This window comes from Oxyura jamaicensis, chromosome 17, assembly GCF_011077185.1.
Source record: "Oxyura jamaicensis isolate SHBP4307 breed ruddy duck chromosome 17, BPBGC_Ojam_1.0, whole genome shotgun sequence".
NCBI lineage: Eukaryota > Metazoa > Chordata > Aves > Anseriformes > Anatidae > Oxyura > Oxyura jamaicensis.
Window position 1 is genome coordinate 7123913 of NC_048909.1, and position 15655 is coordinate 7139567.

The window sequence follows — 15655 nt, forward strand, 5'->3', positions numbered from 1 at the left end:
AATTGGCAATTAGTTTATGATAGAGCTGTAAGTATTTAAGCCAATATCTGCACCAACAGAGTAAGCTGATACGGCCACAGCCTCCAGCCCCTGCACACACGCACGCAGCACTTGCTGCATCCAGCGTCATCAAGCCGCCATCGCCTTAATCCTCAGAAACCTCCTGGTGCCCCAGTTGTAAGCACGCTGAGAAATCGGTTACCAGTTCAGCCTGAGCAGCAGCAGCCTCACGGGCTGGCAAAGAAACCTTCCACGCCCCGTCAGTAAGTGCCTCCCACCTCTTCTCTTTGCTTGCTAGCATTTGAGCGACCGCAGCGGGTTACCACTGCAAAAACGACCACTGCAAAAACCACCACCACCCCCACCAGCACCACCAGCACCACCACCATCACCAGTACCCCCCTACCTGCCACCACCACCACCCAGCCAGGTGGGTGCCACACTCCCTGCCTCGCCTCCGCCACCAGGCTCCTCTTTTTGGCTTCTTCCCCCCCCCGGCTCCTGCAGTGGTGCTGAGGAATGTGTGGGGCTGCTGTGTCGGTGGGCCTGGTTATCTGCGTGCTAGGACAGTACGGGGACATGGATAAAAATCACCCTGAAAAGGTTCACATCCCTCAGCCTCTGGGCAGTCCCGGTTTGCTTTATCCCCTTTTCAGTCCAAGGGCACTTTGACGTTTGCATCAAGAGCTAGGAGCAAGCATTGTGGTTCCTATAACCACAAAGCCAGCCATTTCAGGTCCACCTCAAAGCCCCAGCCCATGAGACAACCGCACAATGGGTTAACATCCCCCCTCACCAGCCAATCTCAATTTGCTGTTGCTCTGTTACCATCAGGGCAGCAAGAACTGAAGCCAGGACTGGATGCGGGGGAAGCAACACTTTTCCTTTTTTTTTCCCCTCTCAATTTTATTTTATTTTATTATTTTTTAAGAAAAGGTTTTCAAATCTCCCTTCTAGAGCCACGTGGCAATATTGACCTGTACAGGGCTGGCACGGCTGCAAGAGATGCTCACTTACAGTTCCCATCACTAGGCAAGTGAGGAAAGCAATGAGGACTTCACTGTCCCACTGCAGGAAGAGACAAGCAGAGCTGTACCTCATCCTGCTCCAACCCCAAACCTCCGCACCCGATACCGCAGCAGGCAGGACAGCTGCCCCAGTATCTTTGCTGGGTGCCGCTCCCAGAGCATGATGGGGAAGGCTGGTTTGGGCTCTGCCCACCCTTGCACTCTTTCAGCCAGGAAAACTTCCCAAGGGGGAAGCCACAGACTGAGAGCAGGGCAAAAGCTTTGCTAAACCACCCCAGGGACAGGCCATCAGGTCAAGGGACAAGCTGGCTCCATCCTTGCTGGCTCTCCAAACCCTGCACCAGGTCTCCATGGCCAGACACAAGGACCGAGTGCAGGCTGCTGTCTTTTCAAGGGCAGTGCTCGTAGGGACAAGCCACACGCTAACGCTCCGCAAGTGGCAGCTGCACAAGAAGCAAGGGAGCGTGGTGGGGGCTGGAGCTTGCACACGCCTCCAACACCCTTTCCTAATTTCTGAAATCACCCCGTGGAGGAAAACCTTTGTGCTTTTTCCCAGGGTTCCACCTTCCCTCCCCTCTGAACAAGGAGACATCGTTTTCACTTTTCTTTTGGAAATGAGCAGATAAAACTTAACAGCAGGACATTTTTTTAAGCTTCTCATGGGGGAATTAGACACGCATTCCTCCCATTGCCATGCTTTCTGGGCCTGATATTTCCCGGGAGGACGTTTTACACCCACAGTATGTTAGTAACAGTCTGTCTGGGGGAGCTGCCAGAAGCCAGTCAAAGGGATGAGGAAACCTGATTGCATGTTTATGCAAATATAGCTATATTCATGGAGGTACCCTGCTCGAGTAGTTAATTGGGAAGCCGGGGGGTTACCTCCAACTTCCATGGAGCAGGAATGACCCTGGGCAAAAGAATTACTATCTTCTTGTCTGCTAATAAGTGCTCCTCACCCAGGTACACGATATAGACGTGTGTGAGGAGGTTGTCTGCCACCCCTGCTCAGCGCTCCCGTCATCACCACGTCCCCAGGCAGTGACGAGGAGCTGCATCTCCACCACGCGCTTGGGGTCATGATTTTTATCCATGCTCACCCATAGCAACATTTTAGGTCTGTTTTTTTGCGAGTGCTGTGTAGACGTGGGTGGTGTGCTTAGTGTCTGTCTCATGTATGATTTGCAGCGCTCTGTCTTGCTTGTGTCATACATCTGGGGTAGGCAGGGAGGCACCTGCGTGGGGTTGGGAGCGAAGGCAGTGTCTGCCCAGCTGCTCTGGGCAACCTGGAAAACATCCTGCACTTCGGGGTTTAGTCCTTCTCTTGCTTCCTGGCCAGAGCCAAAGCTTGCATTACCTAGTGTTAAGGGACATATAATAATAATAAAAATCACAGAACAGCCACGGCATCCCTGGCTTTAGAAGGGCAGGGCTGAGCTGAGCTGCTCACCTCCACCCAGATCCCCAGCCCAGGTTTTTGCACAGCCAGGTCTCACCCCAGAATGGTGCATCTGGGATGGGGGTCTGCTCCAAACAAGATGATGCTCTGGGTCCCCCAGCAGCTTGGCAATAACCAGACAGCATTATGTGCCTTTGAGCATGGATAGGGAAACAAAGTACAGCCCAGTTCAACTCTGCTTTGAGTTTAAAAGAGTTGAAGAGAGTTTGCCCGATTCCTATTTTTACACAGAAAAGGAGGTGCAGGTTTGGGTTTTGCAGCTCCCATTGCCCCGTTACAGAGGCAGTCTGGTCTCCCTCCTGTACTCTGGCATTTGGGTCCCAAGACATTCCTCCCCCTCCGGTCCTTCAAAATGTAAAGTATTTCTTTAAATACCGTGAGATCCCAAAGGGGCTCTGAATCAAACTCACTGGGACCTCAGGGAAAACACCTCATTAAAAAGGTGACCCTTCCAGCTCCTGGCAAGATGCCCATTTGCAGGAGATGCAATAACCCCAAGCTGGGTAAGAATCCCCAAATGAGATACTCTGTCATTGCCTCCCTCCTGAATTTCAGAAGTATTAAACAAATCCCTCCTTCCTTTAGAGTCAGCTCAGCCAGATGGGCATTAGAAAAAAATCCTGCTAGGGCCCTGCCCCATCATGGTGTTTTTTCACCCTCTAACGTACACACTGTCTTTTGCCCTCTGAATTTTTGCTTCCCACCATAAGCAAGCATCATCAGACCAGCCTCTGAGCTCGCTGCCTCTGTGCCCGTCAAAGAGAGACGGAAAAAAACAGGTATTTCAAGCCAGACTGATGTGTTTTTCCCTTCTCCTTCATGCCTCCGCACACTAGTGGGTAGCAGCAAGGCAGAAAGCAGTGTAGCACGTAGACTTAGAGGAGTAGATTAGATTTGGGTTGTCTCTGGGTTGCATGGATCTGCTAGACATCTGCTTCCTTTGGCTGCTCGTGGTGTTTTCTGTGGTCAAGGTGGAGCTGTGGTCATGCTCGTAGGACATTTTTGTGCCCGTTCGCCTGTCATGCGGTGAGGGGGGGAAAAGGATTGAGTTTTTGGACATGGTCTGTGGTCTGAACGCAGTCAAGGCTGCCAAAATGGGTGGAACGAGGGGAAATCACCATTACCCTAAGGAGGATGAATTAAGTGCTATTCTCATTTGCCTTCTGCAGATCTGTTATTTCTAAACCTTCCTTGAAGCCTGTGAAATTCTGCCTTGCCATTTTTTACAATTTTCCCCACGTTCAATATAAGCAAAAGGAACTTTTTTTTTCCTGCTTCCATTTGCCCCCTCTCAGCAATTTGTAACCTGGCAATTCCAGCAGTGCCAGTTTATCTCTGGGAAAATCAAAACCAAAACCAAGCCCAGATGGGTCATGGCACTTGATTAAAGAAAAGGGCTTTTCCAGCGTCCTTCCCCACTACTCCTGTGCTGTTTCCAAACATTGCTTGCCCAGAATTTTTTTCCATAAAAACTGACTTACTGGTTCAATTTATTCTACTTAACCAGAAACCCATGAAGACCTAGTGTTTTCACCAGGGCTGATAAAAGCCCCACAGATAAGACATGCCCAGTGCTTCCCATTTGTATGAAATGGGGCTGGGGCTGGAACAAGCCTCTCCCACTCCCAAAATGTAAAACTGTCCATTAATGTCACAGAGCTACAAGGGAAAGGTTCTCAGGATAATGAGCATTAATAATTTTCCTGGCTCTGTAAATGCGATCGAGTGGAGGTGTATGTGAATGACTAAAAAGCAAAATGCCTCCAGGGCTGTTTTTTATTGTGACTCTAATTAAACCCTTGCCAATTTGCACAGGGCTTTTTTCATATTCTCTTTAACACCGTATTAATATCAATTGGTTTCCACTTTCCAGCTGTAAAGGACAACATCTATCACCTTCTTTTAGAGCTCGTCATTTAAAAAAAAAAAAAAAAAAGATTTTTTTTTTTTAATTCTGCATTGTTTATTATCCCCTTGACGAGGCTGGGAAATCACATTTCTCTCCTACTCGGGTTTGTCCTTTGAAACTTGGCAAGGATCGAGGAATTTTTTTTTCCTCCTCCTCCTTATGTTACCCAACTGGAGCTTGAAATTAATAATATGGCTTTTAAAATTTTATTCCTTGGTTTGTTTTCTAGCAAACCTGAAGATTGTTACCAATACTGAGGAGACGGGGAGGGGTATGGAGCCAGTGGGGGTGAGGGTTTGCAGAGAAATCAAACAAGAAGTGATCTATAAATTTCCTGCTGTTTTAATTCCTCTGCAGTGGCTTGCAAATTCTTTAAGTGGTATTTCCAAGGCAAGAGCAGGGCCTGAAGGAGAGCCTAGAAGTTTAAATTAGAAACTGGGACTCAGTGCCTCTATCATAAAATACCTGATCTCTCTCTCTCTGTGGTGTTTAAAACAAAGCTCCTCACAGCAGAGAGGGGTGGAAACCAGTCACCCAGAGCCCTTGTGCAAACACACAGACCAAAAGCCATGCTTTCAGAGGGGCTGTAATACTTGCACCAAGCAGGCAATCACAAAAACCTGCACAGCACGTGGTTGTAGGGACAGCCGCAGGGCTGAGTTTTGTCCCCCAGAGCTCTGGCTCTCCATCAGAGAGAAGCCAAGCTCCTAGCTGGTTTCCAGCTTGTCCAACACAGCTCCTAACACAGCTTTCCTCTTTGATTGCTACAAGACTACACCAGCTTGTCAGCGGCTGCCCCACTGCAAGTGGGCTTTCCCCCGGCCAAGGCTGGCACAGCATCAGAAGGTAGGAGACGCGTGGTTGAGCTGGGTCCTGCTGGCAAGTGCCCCGACACCCAGCAAATGCTTTAGTTCCTAGCTCCACATCTCTAATTTCCATGCATCTCTCTCCTCCTCCTGCCTGGGAGAAGCTCAGGGCTTGTCTGTGCCCTCCACACAGCTGGTAATCTGGTGAGGCTGGATTGAGCCTCGGGGTTTACTCGCATACATGAAAGATGAGGACAATAAGTGGTACAGAAGATTGTTCTCAGCTTGCTGCTGGGGTGAACAGAGAGAATCATGGAAATCCTGTTGTCTCCTGAGACCAGAGTCTGTTTGTAGAGCACAACAACTTTGTAAACAGATAGGTTTGTGTCCTTTACAGCATAGATGCCTTCTTACATATTTCCTTGCTTCATGTCTCCCACGTGTCTACCAAAGGCGAGCTATGAAGCCCCCAGTGGAAACCTTGGGAGGCTTCGTGTTGACTATTGAGGCTGAAGTTTCTCCTCCTCAGGGTTCCCGCTGGCACGCTTTGGCAGTTGCCTGTTGGTGCTCAGCCCCCTTTTTCCAGCTGAGGTGCCTCTCCACACTCATGTAATATAACAACCACATGCCAACACTCGCCTTCCCAGCAGCTCCCATGCCCTCCCCTTAGGAGAAGTTTCTCTGTTTCTCTTCATACTTCAGGACTTTAATTTCCAGGAGACTTTGTCTCTCATCCCTGCCTCAATGCATCTTCAGCTACACACGGCTCCCCAACCCTCTCTCAATCCCTGCCTAGAACTTCTGGTCCCTTTGTCACCTTTTTAAGCAAGAAAGCGCAGGATCTGTATTAAATCTGGTGTTCTTTCTACCTAACACCCCCTTAAGCTGTTCAGCGCCCAACAAATGCAGCAGCCCTCGGACCTAAGCTGAAGCCACCAGAGCCTCCCAAGAACATTCGAGGTAAGGCTGTGGCCCTTTCCCAAGGATGAAACATGACAGGTTTCTCCCTCGGTGCCCATCGGCCTGGACAACACACCCGTCCTCAGTATCTCCCACCATTGTACAATCCGTTCTCCTCCTCAGAGGGTCTGGCCCAGCTCTGCTCTCATCCCACCGCGGTCTCACTGGAGACGTTTTTGGGGCTGGCAGATGTGGATGGGCAGGACAGCCTGCCGTGGAGCTGGGGGGAACCCAAAGAGACCTGAGGAGGCCCCAACGCCACAGCAGCCTCACAGTGACAACAGCACAAAGTCCTCGAGCACCAAACCCCCAAACTTCTGTCCAGAAGCAGTGACCTTTAACACCTACACCGCCGTAATTCCCTGCTGCCTTGCACCACGCAGCAAAGGGATCCCACAGGCACCATCCTGGCCAGGGGCAGCCACTTCTCCTGGTGGATTTACCACCACCCAGCCCAACTCAGTGGGCTCTGGGGGCTCTCCCCCCATTACAGAACTCAGATTTGTTGTATCATCTCATGTAGTGGCCCCGAAGAGCAAAGCAGGGCGCACAGCACACTCCGCAGGCAAGAAGCACAAGAAGAAGCCAGGTAGGTGCTGGTGTGGGCAAGCGGGCTGGAGCAGCGTGGGCCCTGTCCCCTCCTCAAACCATGGCTACACTTGTAGTGTTTGAGCTCATAGCTGTGCTCCTAGCAGCTTTCAGGGGGGCGGTTGGCCTGGCCCCCATCAAATCAAGGCCACAGCTGGTAGCTGTGTAGGGGGGACGTGTGGATGGCTCCTCTGCCCGGCACCAGCTCTGAGCGTTGCAATATCACTGTGCATGGAATTTCTCATGCATCAAACTTTGAGGAGGGGAGAAGAAGAGGAGAAATTTAGCAGCTACCAGCTGTCTGGTGCAGAAATAGCTTGCAGCGCTGCCAGAGCGGTGTTCTTGGCTTGGCTCGTCATTGTTCTCGTACCAGAGATGCTCGCAGTAGTGTAGGACGCGGAGTGGTGCTAAGCAGTGAGAAAAAGCCTGTCTCTGATTTTTCTTAAGCATCCTCAAACATCTCCAAACTCATCCGGCTCAAACCAGACTCTGGCCCAGTGGCTCCTATCGAAACATATAAAGGTAAGGGGAGGGAGCGTGGCGCTCCAGGGCTCCTAGTCCTTGCGAGAGCAATGTTGTGCAGCAGCCACAGGCACAGAGAAGATGAGGAGGGTTTGTCTATACGAGTCGCGGGATCGCTGTATGTAAGAGTGCATCCCTAGGGCAGAACAATGCTTGGGAGTTGCAGCAACCAGAAGTATTTGAGATGAAATTAGTTGGATATTGTCAAACAGTAGCTGTTTTACAGGGGGTCAGGATTACTACCATCTCAGCTCCTCCTCAGGCAGCTGCGAACCGCGGGGAAACCTCTGCCCTGCTCCATCTTTCTGTCTTCATTTCATTGACACAAGTCTCCTCCTCCAGTCCTCTGTGCATGCCAGCCCACATCCTTCCCTCCCGTCCCTCTGCCATCCGTGAATGTTTAATGCAAGAGCCTGGACAGAAAGCCCAGCTCTGAGCCTGCCTCTGCCTCCCAATGGCCAGGGAAGCTCGGACCTGCCTGACACTGGCTGACAACTGCTCACGATGTCCCCTGCCAGCTGGCTGGGACACCTCCTGAGCAGGATGGCAGTGCCACAGGGCAGCTAGCGTCCCTCCTCTCCTCCTGCTTTGTCCTTTTAAACTCCCAGAAAGATCCATCATCCTGAACCTCACACTGCCAGCACAGCAAGGTGCTCGTCATCCCGATTCAGAGTAATAAAAAGCAAACACAAGAAGCAAGCAATCAAATTCCTCTGGCTAGGAATTAAACATGGGTGGTTGTTTTCCGGCACCCCCCTGCAGCTGAGAGGTCAGCCCTGCTTGCTGGGGACAGGAGCAATGCTCTGCTCACTGAGAGCACCCCTGTGCTGTGCACAGGTCACCCCCTCATGCACTGGCCCACCACCTCTTGCAGAATCCCACACAAGCCACTCTTCCTTGCATACACTCATTTTAAGCCCTAACATGCTCAGCCACAGCTGAGAGTCACCATGCTTCACAACAGACATTGAGCAGGGAGGTACTACAGCGAGGGCGACGCAGAAGGGACACAGGAGGAAAAGGCCAGGGTTTACCTGAGCACACAGCAGCTTCAGCTCTAGCACAGCCTTGTCCAGGGCCTTCCCAGTGCTCTGCCTGCCCAGTTCCTCCTTGCCATGGCCAAGCCATGCCAGGCCAGGCTGTCCCAGCACAGTGCTCCAGCTCCTGGAGCCCCAGCAGAGCCCCAGCCCTGCACCTCTCCCTTCTCCTTCCAGGCATCAAGCTGGGCTCTGCTCATTAACGAGGCATCTCTTTAATTAACACCTGACACCACTCCACAGCCCACTGGCTGCTGCTGTGATTATGCATTTCCTTGAAGAAACTGTGTCCTGGGAACAGCTCCCACCTGTCCTTACCCCTACAGGGACAGACCACCCTGGCGCCACTCTGAGCAAGGGTCCCCAGCCCGAACCCCCCTGCAGCAGCAAAATACGGCCCCCAGTGCACACACACAGCCCACGCAGCCCCAGTGGCAGCGACCTTTGCCTTCATCTGGAGCAGAAGGCTCCTCCACAGCCTGCGGCTCCTCACCTCCACCCGTGAGGGAGGGATGCCCTGGGCCCAGCTCTCTCCTCCTCCCCGCAGACTGCGAGTGCTACGGCCACTCCAACCGCTGCAGCTACATCGACTTCCTCAACGTGGTGACCTGCGTGAGCTGCAAGCACAACACGCGGGGCCAGCACTGCCAGCACTGCCGCCTGGGCTTCTACCGCAACAGCTCGGCGGAGCTGGACGACGAGAATGTATGCATAGGTGAGCGCTCGAGCGGCCTCCTGCCGTGGGGTGGGCTTCAGTTCAGGGGGCGATGCATCCACCTGGGTGCGTCCAGAGGACAGCAGCCTTAGAGCCGCAGCAGCCTGCCAAGCCATCTATTTCCTGACAACAAAGCCAAATAGTGTTTTCCAACTAGATTCAGATGCACTGCTGTAGCAGGAGTTGCTCAGCCCTGGGTGGGGATGGTCTTTGCACCCATGTTTGTGCTGTTGGATCCCTCTCATGCAGCCGTGCCCTCCCAGCCCCTTGCTGTGTGGGCTTTCCAAGGCCCTCCTGTAACACATAGCCAGGCTTTCCCAAAGTCCCCAGCACCTCCAAGGGGAGGATCAGTGAGCACAAGGTCTAACAGAGCTGTCTTTGGCCAGAATGTAACTGCAACCAGATCGGCTCCCTGCACGACCGCTGCAACGAGACCGGCTACTGTGAATGCAAAGAAGGTGCCACGGGGCCCAAGTGCGACGACTGCCTGCCCAACTACTACTGGAGGCAGGGCTGCTTCCGTAAGTACCCGACAGCACCACGGGCACCCACCCCGAGCTGGGGGCAGTGGGAGGTGGGCCCAGACACGGGGGAATCTCCAGCACTGCCTGCTCGGCTGCCCTGTGATGCTCAGGCTGTGGGGTGAGCAGACTCCGGTCATTCCTCCCAGATCTGAAAAGCTTTGAAGTCTGCAGCCCCTCACTCTGTTCCTGCAGCCTTGGGGCTGATCTAGCCCTGTGAGGGTTGGATAATTTAACCCCTGGGAGACAGAGAATAAAGTCAAAAAGCTTTCTAGCTTCTACTGCGGTTGAGGGGTTTAAGGCACTGCAGGCTAACTCCCCCCGCCTTCCCTCCTTCCCATCCCATAGCCAACGTCTGTGATGAGGAGCTTCTGCTCTGCCAGAATGGTGGCACCTGCTACCAGAACCAGCGCTGCATCTGCCCCGTGGGCTTCAAGGGGGTCCTGTGCCAGCAATCACGGTGTGAAGCCGACAAAAAGGACTGCGACGGTGCCCCCAGCGTGCACGCCGGCCTCGGCACCGTCCTCCTTGGTGTGCTCGCCCTCCAGCTGTGTGGCTTCGTGGACCTCTGAGGCCTGGGAGGAGGGAGCCCAGCCAAGGCACATCACCCGAGGGACCTGGGGAGCCCGAGGTAATGGGTGGCTCTCCCCACCGGCTCCTCCGCCTTCCTTCACGCTAGGACTTGCACAACGTCTTTCGGTCCACTTTCCAAGCAGAGAGGTACGCAGAAAACCAGGGGCCGACTCCTGCCCACGAAACCATCCCGGCTGTGGCCGGGGCGGCCGCAGCACCACACCGGCTGCTGAGCAGCAGCGAGGGGACTGCACCAGTGCACACCAGTGCACACCAGTGCCGCGGCCCCGCAGGGACCCGTGGCCCATCCTTCCTCCTGCGCAGCGATGCTCCTTCCCTGCTCTGCACAGGGCAACTGGGGGCCGCCAGGGCCCTGGTGAAACAGTGCCGCGATCCGAGGGATATTTTTTTTACGATTAATTTATTTACTTTGGTATAGGCTGGGGTGTTCTTTTTGTTCCTTTTTTTTTAAACCCCTCTCTTAGTGTCCCATTTTGAAAGAACCTGTCATGGTACCGCCAGAGCCCCACCACACTACAGGGAGGGAGGGCAGAGGGGGCTCTGGTCCATCCTTGCTGCATAGTCTCACATCCCACTGGCGGCTGGGCCATCCACGTGCTGTTGCCTACAGCTCCAGTTGCTGCATTGATTTTGTATTTCATTGACGGGTTTTGTTTTCTTGCACTTAAGGAGAACATAGGGGGCCATCAGGCATATGGTATGTGAGGAATGCAGTGTCTTATCCACACATTTCCGCCGTATAGTGTACGGTTTAAATACTTTTTTTTTTTTTTTGGTAGAGACTTATTTTTCTTTGGATTAAATGTTATAAAAAAAACACAACTTAAAGGGATGTTTTGCCATGAGCATTTGATGATGGTGTACTCTCCTACAGTAAAGCAACTATCAACTGCTGCTCGATCACCCCGTTTTCCTTTTTGTGTGCACAGTTAATTACAGGTAAAGACTTATTTTTTGATTCATAATGTCCTCTTGTGTTTTCTGAGCCACTACCAAGGTGCAGCACATGGCGAGGGAGAAGGGAGGGAGAGAGGGGTTGCTCCATCACTGAGAGCCATTAATTATTTCTCCTAATTACTTTGCTGAACTTAGGTTACACTACTATCTGTAGACAATGAACAAAGCCTGAATGATATATTAACCGCCGGTCTTGTGCTGAAATGCCATTTCCAAATGAGCCTGCAGCAGAAGGTTGGAGAGGCTGGGGATATTTCTCTGGGGGGGGATCTCAGCTGTCCAACCCCGCTGCATCACCCCACAGAGCAGGTGCTGTGGTGCAGAAAAAGCTGTTTATTTCAATATCTTCAAGCAGCCATAGCCAGGGACTTCAGTGTAGAACTCATAGAGAATCAGCTCATTTAAGGCGCGTAAACGTGCTGCTACCAGAGGAAGTGTATGCAGTCAAGCATGTAAAAGAAGGCAGGAGAAACCTGAGACAAGAAATAAGGGAACTCGGTCAGAACAACAGGAGCATCATCAACACAAGAAATTTAATTTTGTCATAGCCAAAGCCTTACCAAGCCAGGAGCTGGTTGCACCAGCAGGATGCGGCCCTCCTGCCCTCTGAGCCAGCCCAGGAGCCCCACGCGACCCTTGCTGGAGCCCCCCTGGCATTTCCAGGTCTGGTGTCCTTGCCTGAGTGCTGCTCCAAGAAGTTATCTCAATCTGTCTGTTCTGTCTCAGCACGCTCTGTTGTCCTGTCCCTACAGCTCACACTCATCACTTGCGGCTGGCACTGGGAACGGACCAAGTTTTGAAAGGCCAGGAGGCTGTGGCATTGTCCAGCAGAAACTGCACCCAGCCAGCACCCCCAGCGTGCAGCCACCTCCGCCAAGAGGGAGGCGGTGAACTCTTCTTACAAGAAGCAGAAGAAAACTGGAGTGAAGGCACAAGACAGATACTGGCACATCAAAGAGCAACATGAAGAAATGTGGGGCCTATTTTGAGTGGCCAGGACATGTTTAACATCACAGGGGAAGGTCACGGGGCTTAATTAATCCACCACAAAAGAAGTGAGGGTTAAACTCACCCTCACTCACAGATTTGATTTCTGAGGGAGTGGGCTGACACAAGCATTTCCTCCCTTTAATGCAGTCATTTGCTGTCTGTTGCTATTGACACTTGCTCTTTCTTTGTACTTTCTTACTGAGATATATTTAAAATCCTCATATGCTACCGTTCGTACAAGTAGTAACACAGAACAGACTGTAACAAGATCAAGATCTCTAATGGCACTTCTGGAAGGTGAAGCACACATTCTCCTCTCCCTGCACTAGTGTTTTTCTCTAGCAAATTAGATTAAGCAACAGAAAATTTACTACTTCATAAAGCTATATCCCAGACAAGCTCTGCAGCCAGCAGCTTCCCTGCAATTGCACACTTTTATTGAGATGCAAGCAGGAACGTGTCAAGGAGCAACAGCACCTAATTCCTGTAGAAAATAACCACGGGAGAGCACAACAAAGCTCAGAACAGCCCAAGAGAGATGGCTGTAGGCGATATACCACTACACTAGCCCTTGGGGATTTTCCTTTGGTTGATCGGGTGTTGTTTGGTTGCGTTTGGGGTTTTCTTTTCTTTTACGATAAAATGTCTCTGGCTTCCTAACCAAGTCGCAAAGTTGGTGCTACCTTCCTGTGAAGCCCAAGTACCTCTAATGTTCAGTCCTGGACCTCTTTAACCAAAGCCTGCTGAATAGTTTAGTAACTGCAAGCAGACATGGACAGCTGTGGTGCTAATCCTCCTGCAGTTCTGCCAGAGGACACTTGAAAAACGTTCAGGAAAGAAGAGAAACCAAACACAAGCCCACCCTCCATCCTACCCATACCATCCTTAGGCTCTTGCTACTGGTGCAGAAGCACAGAGCTCAGAAATAGAAATTGCAAAGGACAAACGCTCCAGACTTCATCTCCCAGAGGAAATTAAGTGGCATGCAGCCTGTGAGCAGGAGCAGAGGCAGAGGAGCGAGTTCTAGCCTGGGCAGTCAACCTCCTGATCTCCTCTCCCAGCTGCTGCATGGGGCTACCCCTGCTTGCTGTGCGTCAGGATGCTGCGTTGCCTGCCCACATGTGCTAAACAACTTAAAACTCCCAACAGAAATCACTACAAGACAGGAAAAGATAATCTCACACCAGACTTATGCCTGGTATTTAAGAAAATAAAGCGACAGAAAGCTTCCGCACTGAAAACCCCTTAGCTGCAGCCATCAGTTGGCAGAGAGGTGTGCACAGAGAATGGAGCGTTATTGAAATCAGACGGAGAGAAACCAGCACAGCAAGTACCTGCGGAGCCTGAAGTTCTTTAAGAGACATTTGTGCATTAATGGGGAAGTTGTCCTAAACGGGACAAGCTGTCCAACAAGCTTGCTACTTCACTAGTGGAAGGTTAACCAACGGGTACTTCTCTTTCCGAGAAAAGCCACTTGCGCTCTTTCAAGAGGTTTTCATGTGTATCCTGTCGCCCGCGTGCAGCCGGCATTTGATTCCTTTGAAAAAGTTTTTAAATTACACTTCTGTCTGCAAAAAGGTGACCTCTTCAAGCTGTACAAGAAGAGCTTTTGATTTTTCTTGTTTACCTCAAACTCTTCTCTCATTTTAACTCTTTGGAGTACCGACAAATCTAGGTGTTCCAAAGCAAAATTGCCTGGTGAGAGGGATCACAGTGGCCAGGCTGGGTCCACAGCCCCAGCTGTGGAGAAGTCAACAGCAGCCTGGCTTTATGCACGTTTACTCACTCATCTGATGAAGTGTGAAGCCTATAGAGGCACCGTGAGCTGCAGACAGAAGAAGGGGGGGGGAATAAAATGTCTGCTGGAACTTACCAGGTACGGTGGTGGTTTGGTTGGTTTTGTTTGTGCTGAAGATGTGGAAGCAGATGTCTTATCTGTACGAGGGTTGTAGGCCTTGTGCAGGCTAGAGTAGCAAAAGCAGCGCGCTGTTAGTGGTGATGGAGTTACTGGTCTCACCAACCACTTTTATTCTATAATTGGCTTCTATGAAGAGCCTCAAAAGTAAATAAAGTATAAAGAGTGTTATTGGCAGAAGTAACAGCAGATCTGGAGTCTGAAGAGCTTTCCATCATCACCATCTCAGCCCTTCTGGCAGGGATGTGGTGTTTGGCCACTGTCATGCAGAAACTGGCTAAAAATTGCACGGTGATTTGAGATGCAGAAATGAGCTTCAGACTGTCCTAAAGGCTCCTTTTATCATTTTGATTCTTGAGGTGTCATAACAAGCATCACTGCAGGCTGAATCGTGTGAGGAAAGCCTAAGAATAGCCATTTTTTCCCCAGTGCTATGTTTTCTTCTGGCCAGCAGCACTACAAAGCTCCAAAAGCTCCATCCCAACCCTGCTCTGTGCTATTCCAGGGATTACAGAGAAGGGAAACCTCCTTTGTAGCAAAGCAAGATCTGGCTTGATAAAACAGTGCAAGCAAGACAAAAAAGGACAGTTGCGTCAGTGTAGCCTGTCAGGGCAACAAAACAAGTTTTCTACTTTTTCCACAGTATCGAATGTACTCAAGCTACCTTTGTTTTCATTCCTAACACTGTTTACCTGGGAGTTAGTCGCAAATTAGTCGAGGCCTTAGCAGACAGGTACGTATGGCTGGAAGGTCTCGTGTCAGCAATATTCAATGTACAAGACTGCTTAGCTTACATTTATTTGTATTAAAGAATAACGCATTGGGCTCCTTTCCAAGCATCTTAAAGACAAGAAAGGAGACCTAATATACGACTTGGGAACGGACCTGTTGTGGCAAGAGACTGTATTATATTGTTAACATTATAAATTCCATTTACAATACAGCAGCCATTTCATCCATCATTTATTCATGTAGACTAGAGGGAACATCTCGCGTTTCTAGGACCACAGCTCTGCTTATCCTTGGTGTTGTCACAGGCTGTGAATAAAGAGCCCACCTCCAGTCACTGGCTGTTCCAGTCTCTCCTATCTACATGGAAAAGTAAACCGTGACATCTCACCACACTTCAGTAACTCAAAAAAAAAAAAAGTCTCAGCTGGGGTTTCCATGTTATATTTGGGTCTTACCTGGGACTGAGAATGTTGTTTGCCCTCATCGATGTGTTTGTTCTCTGCAATTCCTTCTCGCTCCAGAAGCACGCACTGATCAGTGCTGCTGTGGCAGGGGGGGTTATTTCCTCACACAGAACAACAAGAACAGCCTGAGCTCCTTGCAGGGCACAACTCAGTCTCCCAGCCCCCGTGCCTTCACCCCCTGAACCCAGTTGCCAATTACTTTCTGCACACAACTCATCTACAAACCAGTGCTGTAACACCTCATCACCTCACCAGTACTACCAGCACTGGAAGGGTGAATTTAGACAAGAGACTGGGAAGAGATGCTGGTCCTTTTGGCGCTGCGTAGGCCTCCCCCTCAGCACCATCGCTCAGCTCCCGTGACTCCCACCCCCAGCGTGAGCGATCACCAGCTCCCAGCGTTACTCAGGCATAGGCGCTGCTGCCACCGGCGCACCGCGAAGCAAAACCCTCCCAGC

At 51.1% G+C, this 15655-nt stretch overlaps 1 protein-coding gene across 3 annotated transcripts in view; it reads left to right on the plus strand.

Annotated features, from left to right (window-relative positions):
• NTNG2 (netrin G2) overlaps positions 1–15136 on the plus strand; it is a 50049-nt gene extending 34913 nt beyond the window's left edge. The window contains exons 6-13 of one of the 3 annotated variants that reach the window (XM_035342032.1): positions 299–430; positions 3198–3266; positions 6088–6162; positions 6686–6751; positions 7198–7272; positions 8857–9024; positions 9411–9545; positions 9894–15136. In XM_035342032.1, coding sequence (XP_035197923.1) covers positions 299–430; positions 3198–3266; positions 6088–6162; positions 6686–6751; positions 7198–7272; positions 8857–9024; positions 9411–9545; positions 9894–10117 — 944 coding nt within the window. In that variant the 3' untranslated portion in view covers positions 10118–15136. The remainder of the gene's footprint in view (positions 1–298; positions 431–3197; positions 3267–6087; positions 6163–6685; positions 6752–7197; positions 7273–8856; positions 9025–9410; positions 9546–9893) is intronic. The other 2 variants (XM_035342029.1, XM_035342031.1) reach the window with 2 other exon arrangements.
• Positions 15137–15655: the final 519 nt, after the last annotated feature.